Source organism: Curcuma longa, chromosome 4, assembly GCF_044706935.1.
Source record: "Curcuma longa cultivar G26 ecotype Majalengka, Jawa Barat chromosome 4, ITB_CL_G26_1.1, whole genome shotgun sequence".
Lineage (NCBI taxonomy): Eukaryota > Viridiplantae > Streptophyta > Magnoliopsida > Zingiberales > Zingiberaceae > Curcuma > Curcuma longa.
In genome coordinates, this window is record NC_133864.1 from 7,031,674 (window position 1) to 7,052,216 (window position 20,543).

General features: G+C 38.6%; 3 protein-coding genes and 1 long non-coding RNA gene across 5 annotated transcripts; 2 read left to right on the forward strand and 2 right to left on the reverse strand.

Annotated features, from left to right (window-relative positions):
* The first annotated feature begins 254 nt into the window (after nt 1-254).
* LOC141827736 (nuclear transcription factor Y subunit A-1-like) lies at nt 255-5,821 on the forward strand. Of its 2 annotated transcripts, XM_074715053.1 has the most exons (7): nt 264-299; nt 379-428; nt 1,060-1,286; nt 2,120-2,226; nt 2,402-2,473; nt 3,229-3,393; nt 5,101-5,821. In XM_074715053.1, exons 3-7 carry the CDS (start codon nt 1,085-1,087, stop codon nt 5,479-5,481), a joined length of 927 nt encoding a protein of 308 aa, XP_074571154.1. In that variant the 5' UTR covers nt 264-299; nt 379-428; nt 1,060-1,084; the 3' UTR covers nt 5,482-5,821. The 2 variants fall into 2 exon arrangements, with proteins under 2 accessions (XP_074571153.1, XP_074571154.1); XM_074715052.1 differs by lacking the exon at nt 379-428 and having other exon boundaries at nt 255-322.
* Nucleotides 5,822-9,604: 3,783 nt separating this feature from the next.
* On the forward strand, nt 9,605-11,520 carry LOC141826830 (sugar transport protein MST4). The gene is made up of 3 exons (XM_074714135.1): nt 9,605-9,837; nt 9,914-10,358; nt 10,433-11,520. The coding sequence occupies exons 1-3, from the start codon at nt 9,696-9,698 to the stop codon at nt 11,412-11,414; spliced, it is 1,569 nt and encodes a 522-aa protein (XP_074570236.1). The 5' UTR covers nt 9,605-9,695; the 3' UTR covers nt 11,415-11,520.
* An 87-nt stretch (nt 11,521-11,607) lies between these two features.
* LOC141826834 (uncharacterized) lies at nt 11,608-15,000 on the reverse strand. The gene is made up of 3 exons (XR_012601653.1): nt 14,812-15,000; nt 11,935-12,056; nt 11,608-11,807 (listed from the first exon to the last, which is right to left on the reverse strand). It is a non-coding gene; the product is annotated as an uncharacterized LOC141826834 (long non-coding RNA).
* Nucleotides 15,001-15,782: 782 nt separating this feature from the next.
* LOC141826833 (uncharacterized) lies at nt 15,783-18,724 on the reverse strand. The gene is made up of 5 exons (XM_074714137.1): nt 18,218-18,724; nt 17,773-17,934; nt 16,395-16,493; nt 16,167-16,325; nt 15,783-16,078 (listed from the first exon to the last, which is right to left on the reverse strand). Exons 1-5 carry the CDS (start codon nt 18,680-18,682, stop codon nt 15,947-15,949), a joined length of 1,017 nt encoding a protein of 338 aa, XP_074570238.1. The 5' UTR covers nt 18,683-18,724; the 3' UTR covers nt 15,783-15,946.
* Between the last annotated feature and the right edge of the window lie 1,819 nt (nt 18,725-20,543).

Genomic DNA, 20,543 nt, shown 5'->3' on the forward strand with positions numbered 1-20,543 from the left:
AGAACCGATAGGTGAATTTATATTTTTATGATTTGTTTTTACCCAAACTGGTTAAGTCCGAGGAGAAGAAGTGTATCCAACAGGAAATGACCAATTTGACTTACTCAGGGTTCACTACCCTTCCAGTAAAACCGATAAGCTCGAGGACAGAAACGTCATTTCACATGCTGCGAGCTTGGAAACTTCTGGAACACGAGCGATTGAAGGAGTTATTCATAAATCTTCCTCTCCGCGAAAATTCTTCACTCGTGTCTTGGCTTTGATTCGTCGCCCGTGATGGACCTACGCAGAAATCAATGGTCGGAGCAGGGCGATTCCTAGGGTTTGTTTTTTGTTTTTAATCTTTGGACGTGGGGAATCTGATTGGCCTTTGTTCAGAGCTGCTGCTATTCGATTGGAGGAGTCGTAGATCGCGGCGGCTTCTGCCGGTTCGCTTGGTTTTCTGTTTGTATATATTATATGTGTGTAGCTTTTGTCTCTTTTATGGCTCGTGGATTACTAGATTGAGTTTCCGGAATTTGGCGCGATCTTTCTATTTTTGTTTTGTTTCATTGATTGCATGTTCTTTTGACTCCGACTTCCTGCTGTTTGAGAATTTTGGGGGTTTTGTGGTCAGTGGAGTTGGATGCTACTATACTTCGTGTACTTGGTGTTCCTGATAGAATTAGATGTTTGTGTTCGAGTTGGTTTGGTTTGGCAGCCAAGATGAGATTTTTTTTGTTTTCCTGATCCTGCCTCTTAATAGTCTTTGTAGCTTGAGTCGTGATTTGATATTTTTCGCCGGAATATTCTTGCATTTTAATGGAGTTTGGTGCATGCCTGGGATACCTGAAAGCTTGGGGGTTTGGATGATCTTTGCTAGTAGAGTGGATTTTTCTGGTGTCCTTTTTTTCCTTATATGGGATCTTTGGAGTCTCTTGCAGATATTTTTTAGTTAGTTCTTTGGATAGAGTAATTAAAATTTTCCTTTTAGTAATTCTCGTTGGATGAGTGATTCTTCCTAGTCTTGTGTGCTGTCCTGGGACACTGTTTAGCTAATTAACTTTACTTTCTTCTTAGAATTTGCAAGAAAAGTTTGATTTGAATGGTCAAACATAGTGGGATGGAATCACGCCCAAATGGTACAAATTCAATAGATCTGAGCAATAAAACTTCCCTTCCTGCCGTAGTCAGTGCACAGCCATGGTGGTATACTCCTCTTTTTGCTGCAGTACCTGCTTCTAAGCCAGCTTTGGCAGGAGATGTGGTAGCTGCCGTGCATAACATCAATGGAGTGGATGGCACAGGTGATGCAAATAAAGAGCAGATTAATTATTTACTAACCATTTATCTTACCTTTGTTGTGATATCTTTCTGAAGCAAGGGTGTTCTATGTGATACTATGATGTTTTATAAGTATTTCACCACCAGTATTTTCTGAGCTTGATCTTCTAAAAAAAATGGATTAACTGAGCTTGAACATTCATCCAGGAACAGTGTTTCACTTTGTTATGATGCTTGCCTAGTAGTGTTAGGATTTTATAGTAGCTCGTGTTGAATGTTTTGCATTGTGGTTTATGTTTCCTTTGCTTTTACAACCAAGATCCATTACCAAAAATTGGTACATCAGAGGGTAACACAATGAACCTAAAACCTGAAGTGCTTTTTTTCCCTTTGTGGAGGTGAATCATCCATTATCAGTTTAAAACAGGGGAAATTTTGATATATACTGGTGAGGTTTTTATTTTATATTGCAAAATTTAAGAGTTTTTCTTGTAGATCCTCGTCCTCAACTTTCAACTTATTTGGGATTGCACCATAGGGAATGCTTACACTTGAAAAGATAACTGTATATCTCCTTTGAAGATATTGTATTGGTGAAACTGTTGACTGCTGACCAGGTATCACTGCTTCAATGGAAGTATTCACAGATATGGCTGGTATTAGTGCTTAACCAAGATGCTGTAATAGATCTCACTGTTCTGCCTAGACATATAGTTTTCCTAGTGACACTGCTAAATCTTGCAGAACACCCAAAACCCTTACTAGATGGTAGACTAGTATCAATGACTAATTAATGGATGCACTAAAGTTTAAGCAGATTAGCTTCTTAAATCTTACAAAGTTATTTTATTGTCAGATGGGAATCTTGGAGATAAGGGCCAGAGTTTGCAGCCTACTTCTTCAGCTATGGCTCCTGTTATGCCTGAGATCATTGCACCTCAACTTGAACTTGGAAAATCCCTTGTGTGTTTTCCTTACTTATTTTACTTATTTTTTCTTATTGCTCTTGAATTGTTGCATTTACTTTGAATTGAAGCATCATTCACTTATCTGTGAATGGTTAGCTGATATTGGTTTTTTTATTAATCGTCATTGTCTTATTGCAATAATGAATAGATCTTCTGATGTGCTTTTACAGGCTTGTGCTACTTATCCATATAATGACCCTTATTTTGCTGGTCTAGTGGCTGCTTATGGAGCTCAATCCCTAGTAAGTTTGTAAGATAACTGAGTAATGACTAATGATGTTGATTCACATGATAATGGTTATTGAATTTTTACTATTATTTTGCAATTAGCTGATGTTGGTTTAGAATACTTTTTTTGCCTTAGCCAATCTTGATACCTTTTTCAGGACCAAAGATTCTATTCATATTTCTTTCTTTTGAACTATTTGGGATTATCCTAAAATCATGAATATATATATATAAGAAAAACAATGTGCAAAGCTAATTGAACATACAAAAAGAGCCTAATTACCCTTTATATATATATATAAGAAAAACAATGTGTGGAAGGGTAATTAGGCTCTTTTTGTTTGTTCTATTAGCTTTGCATATTGTTGTTAGCTTTGTTTCACGTTGAACCTACTTTTGTTTCACATTGAACCTTTTTTGTCCATTTTTTCCTTAGCTCATTATAGGCTCTTTTTGTATGTTCTATTAGCTTTGCATATTGTTGTCAGCTTTGTTTCACGTTGAACCTACTTTTGTTTCACATTGAACCTTTTTTGTCCATTTTTTCCTTAGCTCATTATATGTTCTTGTTTGGCTAACAAAAATAGATATCAATATGTATCAATAGTTATTTGGATTACTATTTCTTTTGTTGACGCTTGGGTAATAACTTTCCCTTGTATAGTTGGGCAGCATTGTGGATAAAAATGCCAAGTTTGTAACATTTCTTCTACTGCCCTACATTTAAAATTTAGTATACTCTTGATTGTTGATTGATAGTATTTTACAGGTTCATCCTCAAATTATTGGAATACCACACTCTCGCATGCCTTTACCCCTTGAAATGGCAGAGGAGCCAGTTTATGTTAATGCCAAGCAGTACCATGGAATTCTTAGGCGAAGACAATCTCGTGCAAAGGCTGAACTCGAGAAAAAAGCTACTAAAGCTAGAAAGGTACTAGTAAAGTTCTTGACTAAATAAATTAATTCTAACCTAATAGTAAGTTGATTGAACATTTATATTTATTTATCATTTCTAGTCTATTTTTAATATATTTTGTAGACTTTATTTTGTACCATAATGCTTCTCCTGCATGCCTAGCCATATTGCTAAGTCTTTCTAGCATAATTGTGAACTTCCATTCAAATATCTATGGCACATTCCAATCCACCAAGAATTCCTGAAAGACAGACAACACTTGAAATGACAGACAACATTGCCTAATATTAAGCTAGGTTACTAACAGAATTGCCAAACAAGGACAGGGCATAACTGAAATCTGTTGTTAACTTAAAAACTGAGTATCTGCTGAGATCAAAACAAGAGCCAAAAAAAAATTTTAGTGTTGCTTGCTCAGTGAATCTGAAATCGGCAGGCTCGATTAACATCTTCTGCGGTCTCAATTCCAATCCATGTTTCTAGCTGCTTGCACCATTTTTAGGATGAGACATCCTGCAATAATTCTTCTCCTTCCATCGAGCCTTTTTGCCCAATTTGCACATGGGTATATCCAGTTGTGGATTGATGAACTTTGCTGCTGATGAGATCTGAATATAATACTGTTTCTTTTGAGTCAGATTGTCCAAATCCACACTTGTGTCATGCTACAAATGTAGATGTTTGTGCTGGTGAGATCTAAATAATATTGTTTTGTTCCTTCCAAACAGATATCTGAAAACCTTCTCCCAACTGGGTGCGAAGGATTTCCAGACCTGTTTAGGTTTGTGTACTGGACAACATGCCCAAACTTGAGGAAAGTATACTGTTTTGACACTGAATACCCCATCAGCAGTCCACCTTCGATCGATTTTATAATTACTACTATGCTGAACCTGAAACTGAGTCTGGCACAAACTACATTGAATTCTGTGATCTCATTCTGTGCAGTCCACCCATTTCATTTATCAGATCCTCAACCTGGTATACCATTGACCTTGAACTGTACTTTCTAAAAAGTAGAGGGAAATCAGCCTTCAAGATGGTTTCACCCTGCCATCTATCCAGCCAATATTCCATCAGATCTTTTTCAAGATGCTGAAAAGGAGAGTTATATTATGCATTTTTGGGATCATCTCATATGATTAATTCTACCAGTTGATAAACTCTTTTAAAACTCTTAATTTATTTTAGTGATATAGTTCTTGCTCTTCATAAAAGTGATGGTGAGTTATCTTTGTATCATACTCCTGGCATTAATCCTCTATTGATTTAAGGTTTATGCATAAAACAAAAACAAGCAAGTCCTGGCTATGTGAGATTGGCTACATGATCTTCCTCTGTTAGTTCGTGCCAAACTTAATTTTTCTCCTAGAATTCATTATTTATTAGTGCTACATCATCTATTGCTGGCCTAGTTACATGCCCTTATCGAATACTTTTGCGCTTGTTGAGACATATCTATTTGCAAGGGTACATTCTTTACTTGCTCAGTAGTGCTCTTATATGAACATAGATTCTGGTTCTTGTTGAGGTTTTTTCAACAACTAAAAGAGGCTTCGGTAAGATTGTTTGATTTATATATGACCAGAGGAACCTTTGAGCTCTTCACTTGAGAAGTAGCTTTTAATTTATGTTATTTGTGAAAACTTCAGATGTTTATATTCTGCAACTCGATAAAATGCAAGGAAAATTGGTTTTAGAAACTGATTTTTGAATTGGCAGCCATATCTTCATGAGTCACGCCACTTACATGCGGTGAGGAGAGCCAGGGGCTGTGGAGGTCGTTTCCTGAACACAAAGAAGACCGATGAAGGAGCTGCTAAAACTGAGACACAGACTCCTCCAACTCGGTTAGCTATATCTTCCAACTCCCTGACCTCTGATGGTTCTGGTGACACAAATCCACCAAGTAGCATCCAGGAAGCAACACCTGAATCTAAAATGACCACCAGCACAAAAGATATCTACCAAGAGAAGTCTGGATCCCAATTTTCATATCATCTCAAACCAGGTGAGAAAACTGAAGTTGAGGATTGCTTACGACAGCAGCACGTCGGCATCCTGATGAACCAACCTCCAAACTGGGCTGTCACCATTCAGTGAAAACCTCCATCAGATGGATGCCTGTGCAGGAAGAATTGCACTGAGAACTAAAGTGTGGTCTACGAAACTTGGTGTCGATCCATCGACATAGCAGCAGATAAATAGGTGTGCAATTGGAGGCAGGGGTCTCACTTGAAAGGGTATTGTTTATAATCTCGATACTCGAAGGCAAATCATTCTTGGCTCTCTCTCTGTGTTTCCATTTTCTTTCTGTCTTTCGTTTCTGTTGTGTGTAAATGAAAAAAACAAAGACTAGTGAGTGCAACAACAACTCCATTCCATGTCTTGGGTAACATAAAACTCTTGTTAATCATCAAAGTCTAAGTTGGAAAACAATATGGTAGTGAATGTTCTTGTGCTTGTGTGCTATAATACGCCCTCTTCTTGTCAGAGTCGTTGAGCTTTAACGATAACATTCAACCCAGATATCTATAAGTACTTGAAACAAACATTTTAATAATAGACATCATATGTTATTAAAAGCATCATTAAATTTACATTTTAAAAAAGACTATACACGGGGCGTTTATCAGAATCATTTACATCAGACTAAATGCATTGTCTTGACGAATGTTAGATAACTCCAAATCTCCCTTTTGTTTAAGCAAAGAAAACTTTAAAACCACTTCTTTAAATTCTATAGCTCTTCAAAGTCAAAAACCACAAAGAGTTCCTTATCAGACTCTTCGATAGCGTCCAAGAGACTTCCCTTAACTCGGACGTTTTCCAAAAAGATGCATTTAAATTATTCTCTCATGACGTCAAAAGCATTTTTCAACCCCTGATTGCGACGAATGTAGGATTTTTCTTCTTAATGTGAACTTGAATAATGCTCAGTGTTGCAGCAAAAAGAAGATAACTCCTACCCCGATGACCACTTGAGGACAGTCCCATACGTCCAGCACTATATGGGGGTCAGTGAAGCAGTGAGATATTTTGTACACGTTGAAGATCGATCTCATAATCTATTATAATAATACCACAGGTAAAAATCAACGGCGTCAAACCCTGGGGTTGAATAATGGTGTATTGGTGTTGAATAATATAGAGAGAGAGAGAGAGAGAGAGAGGAGAAGCCCACAAGTATATATATATATATATATTTTTATCTTTTCTTCTTTTATACTTCAATGAATTCAATCTCCATCAATTGTAGGCGTAAAAGTTTTACTCGTCTGATTCCTATCCCCTTTTCTAGATGGCACATTTTCAAACATATGTATGTAATTGGAAGGATAAATTAAAAAATCAAGTGTATCCTCTGTAAATTTACAAATATACCCTCAAGTGTATTTTTTTGTCACTTTTTGATAGGATAATTTTAAGTTTAAACTTGGAATCGATATATTATAATAACTACGAAATACTAACTATTATAAAATTATAATAACTATTATAAAATTATAATAACTATGATTTCATAATTATATAATATGAATATTATCCATCAAAATAAGTATATGTTCATATTATAATAGTTATTAATTCATAAATGTTATAATATGAATTGTAATAAGTATGATGATCCAGTAGGGTTCTTTAGTGATTATGTTGACAACACGTGGACGGGAGGTGTAGAGAAGTGTAGGAAGGAGGGGTAAGCATAATCATTGTTTAGCTTTTGAGATTTCTTCATGAATCCAAACCTGACCTCTTACTTCTGTCCTGGCATACTATCGACACCTTAAGCCGACCTCCCGCTCTTGTTTCGATGTGCTTCCTACGTCACGAGCTGACCTCCTACTTTGGTCCCAACATGCCACCGACACTTTGGGCCGACCTTCTGCTCCGAGCTCGGCATATTTCTCGCGTGACATGCCAACCTTGTGCTCCAGTCTCGGCATGCTTCCCGCGTCACGTGCCGATCTCCTGCTCCTGGCTTGGCATATTTCTCGTTTGACATGCCAACCTCCTGCTCCGGTCTCGGCATGCTTCCCGCGTCACGTGCCAATCTCCTATTTCGGTTTCGGCATACTTCTCGTGTGACATGCCGACCTTCTGCTCCAGTCTTAGCATGCTTCCCGCATCACATGCCGACTTCCTGCTCCGGTCTCGACATATTTATCGCCTCACGTGTCGACCTCCCCTCTCGGTCTCGACATGCTTCGCGTATCTCATGTCGATATCGTGTTGAAGCCCTAGTGATTCGATTGGCGGCCCTAGTATTGATTTTTATCAGAAGAGACGGTCCCCCACCCAATCCGGAATGTTCAGGATATTGTTTCTTCCGAGAAAATAAGAAAATATTCTTAAAAACGTGTAAAAACTAATGAAATCCTTCCAAGCTAGAATCTGTGTACTATAATATTTCTTGAGGCAGATTCTAATATTCAGAAGACAGTTGCTATAAAAAGGTGATCCATACCCATGGGCAAGGTATGCACACATCTACCCTAATTTTCTCAAGTCATTAAATTCTTTCCTCACACCAAATCTTAACTTGAACGTCAGAATGACTTATCGGGATCTACCCAGCGTCATTCTAACTCTCTATTTTGAGTGCTTTGTAGGTCTCTTCTCCTCTCTTCACAACCTTATATCCGGAGTGTGCACATCCGTAGCCCTTAAACTGGTATTTGAACCATCCATGATTATTGATCGAAACAAATGAAATTGTAATTTTTACTATATGAATATTATCAAACATGTGAAGTCCACTGATTTAGAATTTAAATTTAAAATTGATATATAAAAAATCAAAATTAATCAAATATTATATTCGAGGACAGTTGTCTGATTTTACCAGGAATTGATAGAAAAAAAAAATGAGAGGGACATCACCGTCACGATTCCAAAAAAAAAATAGGCTTCTTTGATTTTTTTATCCATTTTTATTTATTTAGTGAAAAAATATATTAATAAAAAAACAATTCCCATATTTTAAGTAAACAAAGCTTTTATATATATAATGAAGAATGTGCATCACGTGTTTGACCAGGAAATCGAAGAACATATAATTGATGCATTGAGTAGAACTATGTTCTTAATTTATCTTAACTTTAGTTGTCCTTGTCATCCAACTGAATATTTAATTGATAGAATAAAAGTAAATTTATTCTTTTGTCCAATTTTTACGGGGTTACTGATGATGACATGTAGTCATCGCTCAGTGGCATACGCACACGTGTAGGTGAAGAAGATAACTTGTATGTGTTGGTCACTTCTGCTTCCACCTACTCTCCCTTTTATGCGCTCACCCCCATGCCCATGGCCCAATTGGTCAAAATTGTACACATAATTGTATACCCACAACTCAACAGTCAACGCAGCATCTTTTATTTTTCACATATATATTTCATATATATAATGAATATTTAATCAGATCGACATATATGATTAAGTTTTAGTAATAAAAAAATTAGATTTTAAAAACTAAATTAGGAAGGGATTAATATTGTCATTTACATTTTGAATTAAAAATGATCTAATATTTTATATCTTAGACTCAAAAATTCAAAAGTTGGATTTTAATATTTACAAATTATTCTTGGAGTAAAAAATTTAAAAAAAAATAAAAACGTGTGAACGGAAAGCATGAGAAATAAATGTATATATAAATTCACACCTTAGTCAAAGATTCTCACGAGAAATTTAGTGATATATGACATATTTATACTTTTAAAGTAATCTCATTTTCATGTGGCGAGTGGGCGACTACTAATCTAAATTGAAAATGATATTCAAACATATCCCATAAATGAACGAACCCACTATAGTCAACTCCATGGTCACGACCACCACGAGAAATTAATGCCAAAAGCAAATTTCTCATTTCCTCATTTGTCGTTCTAAATCACAATATTTTATCCGAAAACATCCTTCACAAAAAATTTAATTATGAATATTGATTTTTTCCCCCTTTTTTAAATCCTAAAAAAGTGTTACTTTAATTTAATTGGAGAATTAAAATATAATTTGGTTAATCCAAAAGAAAATTGCGGAGGAAGGCGTCGACGCGTCGCGAGCTGGAGCGTTCGGCGGCCGACAGAGAGTCGTCCGTTGACCGTCATCCGATATCACCACGTGGCCGAATCGGAGCCGTCCCTACTCCGTGGAAAATTCAAACCCATCGTCTCTATAAATCCTAGCAACTCCACGAACTCTCTGTCTTCAGTCATTTCGCTCAGCTGTCTTGTTTCGAACGCGTGGTCTCGCCGGAGGAAGCAGGTGACGCGCATCTTGAGTCGATCGGCAATCGTTCCCCGACAGAGAGGATGCCGGCGGCGGGGTTCTCGGTGTCGTCGGGGGCGGCGGCAGGGAGCCACTTTGAGGCCAAGATCACGCCCGTAGTCATCCTTTCTTGCGTCATGGCCGCCACCGGCGGCTTGATGTTTGGATACGACGTTGGAATTTCCGGTGAGAAATGAAAGCGCGTGTTAATTATGACAAGAAATCTCAATGCGAAACTGTTGCTAAATAATTTGTTTTACAGGGGGAGTGACGTCGATGGACGACTTCCTGGAGAAGTTCTTCCCGGCGGTGTATCGCCGGAAGCACGAGACGACGGAGAGCAACTACTGCAAGTACGACAGCCAGGGCCTGCAGCTGTTCACTTCCTCTCTGTACCTGGCCGGGCTCACGGCCACCTTCTTCGCCTCCTACACGACGCGCAACTTCGGGCGCCGGCCGACCATGCTCATCGCCGGCTTCTTTTTCATCGTCGGCGTCGTCTTCAACGGAGCGGCGCAGGACTTGCCGATGCTGATCGTCGGTAGGATTCTGCTCGGCTGCGGCGTTGGCTTCGCCAACCAGGCCGTTCCTCTGTTTCTCTCAGAGATAGCACCCACCAGAATCCGCGGCGGCCTCAACATCTTGTTCCAGCTCAATATCACCATCGGAATCCTCTTCGCCAATCTCGTCAACTACGGAACCGACAAGTAAGCACCGGCGGCCATCTCTCTCTCTCTCTGTCTCTCTGTGTGTGCAGCAGCTAACTAAACGCGTTGACCAGGATTCACCCGTGGGGATGGCGTCTGTCGTTGTCGTTGGCGGGCATCCCGGCGGCGCTGCTGACGGTCGGCGCGCTGCTGGTGGTGGAGACGCCCAATAGCTTGATTGAGCGTGGGCGGCTGGAGGAAGGGAAGGCAGTGCTCCGGAAGATTCGCGGCACCAGCAACGTGGATCCGGAGTTCGAGGAGATCCTCGCGGCCAGCCACGCCGCCAACCAGGTCAAGCACCCGTTCCGAAACCTCCTCCGCCGCAGGAGCCGCCCGCAGCTCGTCATCGCCGTCCTCCTCCAGATATTCCAGCAGTTCACGGGGATCAACGCCATCATGTTCTACGCGCCGGTGCTGTTCAACACGCTGGGGTTCAAGAGCGACGCGTCGCTGTACTCGGCAGTGATCACGGGGGCAGTCAACGTTCTGTCGACGGTAGTGTCCATCTACGCGGTGGACCGGGTGGGGCGGAGGGCGCTGCTTCTGGAGGCGGGCGCGCAGATGTTCGTCGCCCAGGTGGTGATCGCGGTGGTGCTGGGGCTGAAGGTGACGGACAGCTCCGACGAGCTCGGCCGCGGCTGGGCCATCTTCGTCGTCATCATGGTCTGCACCTTCGTCTCCTCCTTCGCATGGTCCTGGGGGCCCCTGGGCTGGCTCATCCCCAGCGAGACCTTCCCGCTGGAGACGCGGTCGGCGGGGCAGAGCGTCACCGTCTGCGTCAACCTCCTCTTCACCTTCGTCATCGCGCAGGCCTTCCTCTCCATGCTCTGCCACCTCAAGTACGGCATCTTCGCCTTCTTCTCCGCCTGGGTCCTCATCATGTCCATCTTCGTCCTCTTCTTCCTTCCCGAGACCAAGAACGTCCCCATCGAGGAGATGGCCGACCGCGTCTGGAAGCAGCACTGGTTCTGGAAACGCTACATGGACGACGACGACGTCGACGACGATCTCAAGAAGAATACTAACAACAATAAAGGAGCAGTTAATGGAGTGTAAAACAACACATTAAGCACCCTATTCATACACTACATAAATCATGTTATTAAAGTGAAATCATTATTTTCTAATGCAATCATTAGCTAGTCTCAGACTTGTATTTCAATTTTGGTGCTTTAGCCATGGTCGTCAGTTCCAAATCTTGCTGTTTCTTGAGGTTTCTGACCATGAGCCAAACCGCACTGCTCCACATCAAAGTGGAAGTATGGCTGTGAAGTGAAAAGATTGAATTTTCAAGTAGATGGAGATTGTGATAAAGAGGGATCAACTAACCATTCCCTCTGAGATGGTCGATGATGAATTATGTTAAGGTTGGAAACGAGGGATCGATATTAGGTTATTCTCCAGATATTCAAATGGTTCGATGCTGAACAAGGAGATGATGAAAATCGCCTGAAAAAGCAGCAAAAACATTAGATTATCTTCCGAAAAGAGTGGCAAAGGTAAAGTCGGAAACTACATTTTGGTATGTTCTTGGATCCAAACAGTAATTGATTTCGAAAAGAATAAATAATGTAACCTGAATGGGGGTCTTGATTATTGCTTTACGATCATGGTTGCTAAAAACAACTTCGGAAATGAGATTTCAAAATGTCCACACATGCTACCAGCAACGTCAAGATCAAAGAGTGGGTTAGGAACCTAAAATTGCAACCATCACAAAAAAGTGAGAAATAAACAGAAATATAGCAATCATAACAATAGCTATTTAATTACTATGCAGGTCTGAAAGAAACAACCCTTTTGACTACTAGGCAATGAACACACATCGACAGTTGGAACACCACTAACCGACGCTAGTAGTAGTATTGTGAAGAAGTTAAGTCATCGAAACTGTGAAAGCCAGACCTTAATTGGTTTCAAATAAGAGAAAACCCTGTCTTCCGACAAAGCAGGATCTAGCTCTACCAATGTTTCCACTTTGTTTTCTGATGGGCGAGCTGCAATACTTTTCATGTGTTGGTACAGTTCTAATACTAAAACTCAGTTGCTTAATCTTCAACAGAGTCACAAATAGGAAAAACAAATCACTAAAGTTAACATGTATTTAGTAGCAAAATCAAGACTTGTGAGGTTTTTTCTTGTTTTCCAATGGATGGAAAAACAAGCTCGTAAACTTTAGCAACAAGGTGCATTCACTGTTCAAATTAAGATATATCTTTAAAATTAGACATCTTGGTGGAGAATCTTTGCAAGGGAGACACTGTAATGCTGGCCAACAGTATCATGATGGCCAGAAATGAAAAGATAAGCTTCATGATATTATACCAAGTAAGACAAAACAAGACAGAAAAGGATCTTAAGAAAGCCAAAGAAGGCAAAAGAAGATATAAATATTCCTATTTATCTTACAAAAATGTCACTATCTTCATTGCCTATTGGATCCAAGGTGATCAACAGCTAAATATGAAGGTTCTTAAATTCCATTTTATTTGAGGTCTCAGTCAATAGAGAATATAGTTCCCTAGTTTGATCAGTTGGTTCAGTTTCGTGCAAGGGAGAACTACTGTTAACAATTATTCCCATTCAGAATTGGAATTATTAGAAACTCAAACATAGGGTGTTATTCAGCAGCCAGAGACTCAGACTAAGATGCTATTTCCTTTTGACATGTAACTACATCTTTTAGGAGAGCCTTTAGCCATGTACATTATCCAAAGATTTCTCTGAGGTTTGGAATAATTATAAAATATATTCCAGTTCAATGGCGATACATCCCACAGCTTCTATCAGAAACTTTAAGGATTTCAGTTAAATTTTTCTCAAAGATACACCTGCCTAGATGTTTTAATAGAAAATTACCAAGGTCTAATTTTTAAGAAAAATAAATAAAGCAAACTACATATGAATTTCAAAATTTATATATTCTGTTGAAATTTTTTTGACCCGCATGAATGGTTTCTCCAGAAAGTGGCATTTGAAGGCGAAAAACAACTAGTTTGAGGTCCTGTTGGATCATTTTCAAATAAGGGACCTCATTATTGAAAAATAACAAGCTCTAAGTATATGTAATTTTCAAATAACAGGTCCTTTTGGCATATTGTTCTGAAATTGAAGCTAGTAACCAGTAATTACAGAGAGACGTGGAATCTGGCCAGTTATGAATATGAAGATTCAACAAAATCAGAAGGATGTTCAAGTATGCCATGTTTCATTAATTCATACCAAAAGGAGGAATTTCACCAAGTGCAGTACCCATCCCGCAAAGAAAAGCCTCTAGCTAAAAATGAGGTAGTATACTGCACATAGGAACTCTAACTCGAGAACCAGGTAATGAGGGATGCATTGAAGCTCCAAAATCAGAAGTGTTTTCAAGCCATGAAGGACCAGATTCAAACAATATGGTGTCATATGGCGCACTTTTTAGATCAACTTGACCACACTGTGTAGCTTTGACTGGGTAGAAGGCCTTGCGTTGGCCCAAATAGAGTACAATATGTGCAGGCCAGAACCTACAGAAAAATAACCACAAAGCTAGCAGGCTATCTTTTTTATTTATGATAATGAAAACTATATTGACATTATGAGATATTATCTTGAGCCATAGCGTGTGCATAATGAGAAAGCAGACTATACATTATTGTATCATACGAAATGAGCCAGTGACACTGCAGTATGACAATTGTTTGAGATTGCTCAACTTCACTGCTATCTCAAACTGAGATCAATAAAATCATATAGCTAAAAGCAAGTGAAACTCAATCTTCTTATCAAACAAGCACAATATCATCCATGGTCATCACAACTCAAGATGCTGAGCAGTAGATTCCATCCAAATGCACACAGACCAACCGACCTAGCCAAAGTTGGAAAAGAAGAGAAAAGGAAATCAACCTTAGCAACTTAAGTGCACTAACACAACTACGTATTGTGATTAATTTATCCAATCACACGTGTAAGTCTTACACTTTTATGCAAAAGTTAGTACCTTGATTAGGATCCTTTTCCAAGGAACTACAGAAACTTAAGAATGTAATCTCACTGGGATTCGTGATTGTTGTGCAACAAAAGTTACAACTCCGTTCTCTCCACAGATCCACTCAAGAAAACAATAAAAAGCCCACATATGAAACTTTCTAAAGATCTTTTTACGCTTACGATCGTCAACCTAGGCTGACGACCTTTTCTTCTCATCCAAATAATATATTTCAATCCTATAATACATTTAATTGGGAGCAAAAGATACGCTGGCTACTAGCGATATGCTTTCGGAGAATTTTATATATCATGGAGTGTTACTCCATGCCAAGAAATCAAAAGACCAGATACAAATACCACCTGAAGAAAATCCCCCCAACAAAGATAAAATTTCAACCATAAGCAAGGAATATTTGAATCGAACTAGATGAAAAAGCATCCTCCTCGTTAAACATCGGATCAACAAGGGCCAACTAACCTAAGATCACGGGCGTCAGATCTACAGCCAGCCCTTGACAACTCGCGGACGCCTCCCCAGACTCCATCTTCGCTGGAAGCATCAGATCCGAGAAGCCCGCATCGATCTCAACTCTCAAGCAAGCTCCTCGATCGAGCGTCGGAAAGGGATCCAAAAGCGCCGGAAGATGGGAGGAATCCGAAAGAATCAAACGTGTTACCGTTTTAATTATCGTCCACACAGAAAAAACAATTTATAAAAATCACCCTTTTAGTTAACTGTGGCTTCTTAAATTACCTCTTCATAGAAAATCATGATCAACTTTATAACTTTTCAATTTACCTTCTCACATATAATCGCGAAATCGATCGTGTAGAACTACTGAAATAGCAAATTCCACTTTTTACCGAAGAGAACTATAACCGCCAATTTGAATTAGGATTAGATTAAAATTTTATTAATTGATTTAAGATGAATTCAAGTAGATTAACATAACTAAGTCTATAATCCATGTAGACGGACTCATGACGGACTTAAATTGATCCATAGATTAAAAAATTTATTTATTTTTTTAAAATTTAAAATTAAAATAAAAAATTTGATCATTTAAATCACAATCTAAATTTAAAAATTTTAATATGATCCATTTAAATTGTAATTTAAATTTAAAATTTTTAATATTTTTTATAATTTTTATTTTTTGACAAACCTATATATTGACTCACCTAACTCACAACCTTTCTTGAATTGGATTGAATTAGAAATTTTTCAACCCATCAAATTGATAGGATCAGTCCACCCCATCATAAGATGAATTTCTGATGGATTAGTCTGCCACACCGCATCTTTGGAATGTGAATCCTAAGTTTAACTGATTGCCCAAAGCTGTTTTTGTTGTTTAGGTCAGAGAGTTAGGACCTCTCTCTACTTGTGGTGAGAGGGGAGCAATGGAGAAGACAATAGAGGAGAGAAAATATTGTTGATTAGCAGCTAATTTCAATTGTTTCAGATATAAATAAATGCTTTTGCAAGGCTAGTTGCCCTGCAACATGTTCTTCTAGCAAATGTAACTAAACCAAAACCAAAACAAAAATCACTGGTTTACCAACCCTGTGGCTGAAGCTATAAGAGGAAGAACAGGGAGGAGGTTTGGCTTCTAGGTTTTAAGAACTGGAGTTTTGCAGACAGGGCAAGCATTTTTTACCAGAAGCCATTGCCTTATACAATGCATATGGTAACTATGGCCACACTCCAGCCTTCCTGTTTCCCCACTCGTTTTGTATTCTTCCTGTATCGCAAAGAGAATGTAGTATCCAAAATCAGCAATGGGCCTATAAAACAGAAGAACTTCAGTTGAAAAGAGTACTACCACCTACTTGACAAATGCTGCACTTTGATTCTACTTCGGTCGAGTAATGCCACACCGAAGAAGAATCGAAAGCTGCATCCTTGCCTTTCCTGAGACTGCATAGAATCTCCTCCTCCCTCAGTCCAGTGCTCACATGGCCGATTTTGTCACCGAGCTCAAGAAGTTCCTGTAGGGGAGAAGGAACCAAGATGTTATTTAAAAGCAGGAAAATCGGTCTCAAAACAAAATTAAGCACCTCGTATGACATATCATCAACATCCAGCCGCCAATCGCGAAATCTGTCATGCATTTCCATTCCTCTGCCTAGCAAAACCCTGGTCTGGAACATCATGATCTGCAATTTTGAGAAAAAATATGAACACAAATGATATTGCTTTGCATTGAGCTTAATGGAAAGATAAAGTTCCTATAACCAACTCCTAGTAGTTGGGACAACCCCACATACAAACTACAATTCATAATTCGAGATGATTATTTGTCCTTTTCTTCGATAAACAATGTTGAATAGTTAGATGAGTTAAATCTATTAGAGTGAAAGGTGTAAGACACAAGGAGACAAGAAAAAAAAACAGTCATTATCTAAAGTACAACTTAACTAAAATATTATTAGTGATATTGCTTGACATAGAGTTCAATGAAGAGATAAAGTTAATGAAACCGACTCCAAATAGTTGAGACAATAAGTTTGATGATGACAATAAACCACAACAAAGTATAACTGAAATGGCTAAGTAGGAGTAGTATCTACTGCCAACTTACAAATTTAAAAATCGAGTTCAACTTATCTTAGGTTATAGGAACAGAAGTAGACATGATCAGATGAAATTGGCAAACTGAAGGAGCTACTGAAACAAGTTCAAACTTTCGACAGTGACCTGAAGAAGGCACTAAAGAAGTCGGTTTACATCTTAGAGTGATCCAACAACGGAGAGCAAAGAGACAAGATACTATTGTGAAACTTAAAATGCAAATTGTCCAGACACAAACTAGTGTCATCTTAGGCGAAAAACTTAGCTACACTAGAAGCCGGAACATAAGTCCAGAAAACTTCAATGGACATTAAACTATAAAATGACAACAACCACTAAAGGCAACAAACAAATGAAGATGAAAAAGACAAGATCATCTGTGCTTGGTCAGGTGAGTCTACTAGCATTTACTTGGGTTTATGAGTCATGGATAAACACAAATTTAATTGGTAAATTGACTCAATTCCGTATATACTAATATGTCGATCTTACAAATCATTTTTGATTATGTTAAACAGCATTTTCTCTGGTCTTCTTCTACTCCTCATGTTTTCAACTCTAACTGATCTGAATTGTCAAACTATATAATTCGTTAGACATCTTTGAACATACTCATTATCCAATAAAATCAACAATGTTAAACAAGCTGTGATGCCTTCTACACACCAAAAAGTACTAAATTCAAGCAATACATTGATAAGCATCAGTGAAAAGAAGGATAATCCTCATCTCAAACATATGATTGGAACAATATTGCAGAAAAAATGACTGGTTTTTAGATTATCACCGCTAAGCAATTGAATCAAACAGGCAATAAATGGAGAAAAGTAATTGATTTTTCGATCGAAAGGAAGACAGAATCACCTCCTCAAGTGCATCTGGAGTTCGATGATGCCCTCGGAAGTGGCGCAGGGGCCCTGATCGCAGAAGTTCAGGTGAAAAGAATGATGTGTCGATATTTGAGGGAGAATCCATGGAGGATGAGATCTGTTCTTGGTGGCTGACCCTTCTGGGAACGTAAGCTCGCTGTGATCGACAATCAACAAGACTCGAGAGATTTAGCTGAACTAAACATATCTAAGATCCTTCTTTTAGCCACAACAAACGAAAGATCGGAGCTTTCAGTTATGAGTAAGAACAAGATACACTAAAATCAAAAAGAACAAAAATATGAAGAAAGGAGAAGAATTGCTGTTAGCTTCCCTGAATCCATGTATAAGCTTCTGGGGCCGAAGTTTAATACTCTTCGAGAATGAGGAAAAGGCAAGGACTCGAGAATCAATGGGGAGAACGCTCCAAGGCAGCATACCTCTCTATTAATCCGCTCGGTGGCCTCCGGTCTTCCTCTTCCAACCATCGGCTGGTGAGCCACCACGCAGTCCACTGACGCCTCTGCGGCGAACGGTATCCCAGGGGCGCACCAAACGTCGCCTCCGACCTGGCACTTCCTGTCCTTCTTCTTTTTCCCCCGCCGCCGCCGCGGCTGCCTCCCCTGCCAATCCGCCGACGACCTCACGGCGGCGGCGGCCGGCGAGTAAGCACGCGATGCCGATGCCGACGCGCATCCAAGCCCGCGGAAGGCCGCCGCCGCAAGCCCTCTCTTCATTCTCGGCGGCGACGGCGGCGGAACACGAGGCGCGGCGATCAAGGGGTTGCGGTCGGCGGCAGCCGCCGCCGCCGCCGCGTGGGTCCCGGACGCGGACGAGGGGCTGAATAACAGCCGGAGGAGGCTGAGTCCAGCGTACGACGGCGAGATGCCGTCGGCGGACGCCATGGGCGGAGGAACCGAAGCGTTCGGGAGCTGAAAAGAATCGACTTTTGGAGTGAAACGAGAAGCACTGACTCAGTGTGAGCTATCGGAGGCAGGAGGAAAAATTAATTAATTATTATTACTTTTTTTCTTCAATTTTTAAGTAATAACAATATTTTAAAATTAAATATTTTTACATCTTTATTTCCTTTTATTATTATTATTCAGAATTTTTTACTTTTGTTGATGGGAAAAAACAGTAAAAGAAAAAAGAAAAAAAAGAGAGAGAGAGAGAAAGGACTTAGTTATTTGTTATCTTGTCCCCCTCTTTAAGTTTTACCTTAAAAATTAATAATTGGATTATTCACTAATCCTTAATTAATGGCCTATAATTAATGCACAACAAAAGCCTATAATTAAGTGCATATAATTAACATAAATGCTGTTGCTGGTGGTTCATCAATTCCTCTACTGTGCCATGGCACGTGCCTCTCACGTCTTCCCTTGCTCATAATTCATTGTCTTCATTCATGCATGTTTCACCTACAAATTAACTTTTATTTAATACTAATTATCAATGGCAATACTATCATCAAATATAGTTATTCATCGATAAAATTTTAGTTGATTGTCGTAGTTATCTATTAACGAAGGAATGTGAACTCAATCAATCAACTCCTAACTTAGTTAATTTGCTAGCTCGGTATTACACTCGCAAATAGAGCTAGCTAGTTAATTGGATCGATATGATAATTGTCGATATGAAACATGAAACATGGCACATGGTACCGTATGGTCGGTAGGCATGAAAAGGGATCTATGTCGCTAGAAAGCCAAAGCTCTATGCTTGAACATAATAGTCCTTTAGGATACTTGTGTTAGCAATCCATCAATTGCCATAACCTAAATTTGATAATTAAATAAATGTACAAAATATATTTTAAATCGATATAATTAATAATATTATTGAAAGAAATAATTAACTTAAATTTATACTTGGACATTAGCTTCAAAGGAGGCATGGCTTGAGCCTCCATTAAAATTTATTTTAAATATATTTAGTTAGTTGTGCTTGTTTGAATTATTATTTTAATTAAAAATTAATTAACTTATTACAATAATATTTAAGCAATTTTAATCAAGTTGGAGTAATTAATTTCAATTGAATTAGTAAAAGGTATTTTGATTAAAAAAAGTACTTTATGAATCATTTAAGTTATGCTCCAAATTTACACAATAAACAAATTAAGAGAAAATCGTCTACCACCAAGGTTAATCATGTCAAATTCAAACATAAAAATTATTAATGCATATATATAATAATAAAAAAATAAAGATATTTTTAAAATAAAATAGAATATGAGATGTTCTTTTGATAATTAATTAATGGGAAAAAATCCATTTTAATTATTGCCCTTGTTATTTTCTCTTCTTCGGATAAGAGATAATATGATTGGTTCGTAGTGGTGGATATTAAAAATAAATAAATAAATAAAACATGCCTTCCATTAATTAATTAATTATGAACTGATCTCGCATATTTCTGATTTGACTTTCGCATATTCTTAAACTCCACACTTATTAAATTGGGCCCCTAATTTAATACCAATAATTATATCTTTGGCTTCATGATAAGCTTAAATATTGCACCAACAAGTACACAATGCCTGTCAAAGTAAACGTGCATTGGAGACGTCCACAAGGGACGCATAAACTACTCCAACCTTGTCCTTTGCATGCAATTATGCCGCATAAACTAACCCTTAAACAAGCATATCCTCCCACATATCCCTTTAATTTTAATTTTCCAAACACTTAATTCAACCTAACTAATAGTCTTAGCTTCCTCCATGGCTATGAATTAACCCTAGCTAACTAATTGTCT

Coding starts and splice junctions, on each gene's coding strand:
- LOC141827736 (XM_074715052.1), top strand. CDS start 1,085: ATGGTCAAACATAGTGGGATGGAATCACGCCCAAATGGTACAAATTCA. Junction 2,227..2,401: donor TTGAACTTGGAAAATCCCTT/GTGTGTTTTCCT, acceptor GTGCTTTTACAG/GCTTGTGCTACTTATCCATA. Junction 3,394..5,100: donor AAGCTACTAAAGCTAGAAAG/GTACTAGTAAAG, acceptor TTGAATTGGCAG/CCATATCTTCATGAGTCACG.
- LOC141826830 (XM_074714135.1), top strand. CDS start 9,696: ATGCCGGCGGCGGGGTTCTCGGTGTCGTCGGGGGCGGCGGCAGGGAGC. Junction 9,838..9,913: donor ATACGACGTTGGAATTTCCG/GTGAGAAATGAA, acceptor TTTGTTTTACAG/GGGGAGTGACGTCGATGGAC. Junction 10,359..10,432: donor GTCAACTACGGAACCGACAA/GTAAGCACCGGC, acceptor CGCGTTGACCAG/GATTCACCCGTGGGGATGGC.
- LOC141826833 (XM_074714137.1), bottom strand. CDS start 18,682: ATGGCGTCCGCCGACGGCATCTCGCCGTCGTACGCTGGACTCAGCCTC. Junction 17,935..18,217: donor CCGAGCGGATTAATAGAGAG/GTATGCTGCCTT, acceptor TGTCGATCACAG/CGAGCTTACGTTCCCAGAAG. Junction 16,079..16,166: donor CAAAGTGCAGCATTTGTCAA/GTAGGTGGTAGT, acceptor TTTGCGATACAG/GAAGAATACAAAACGAGTGG.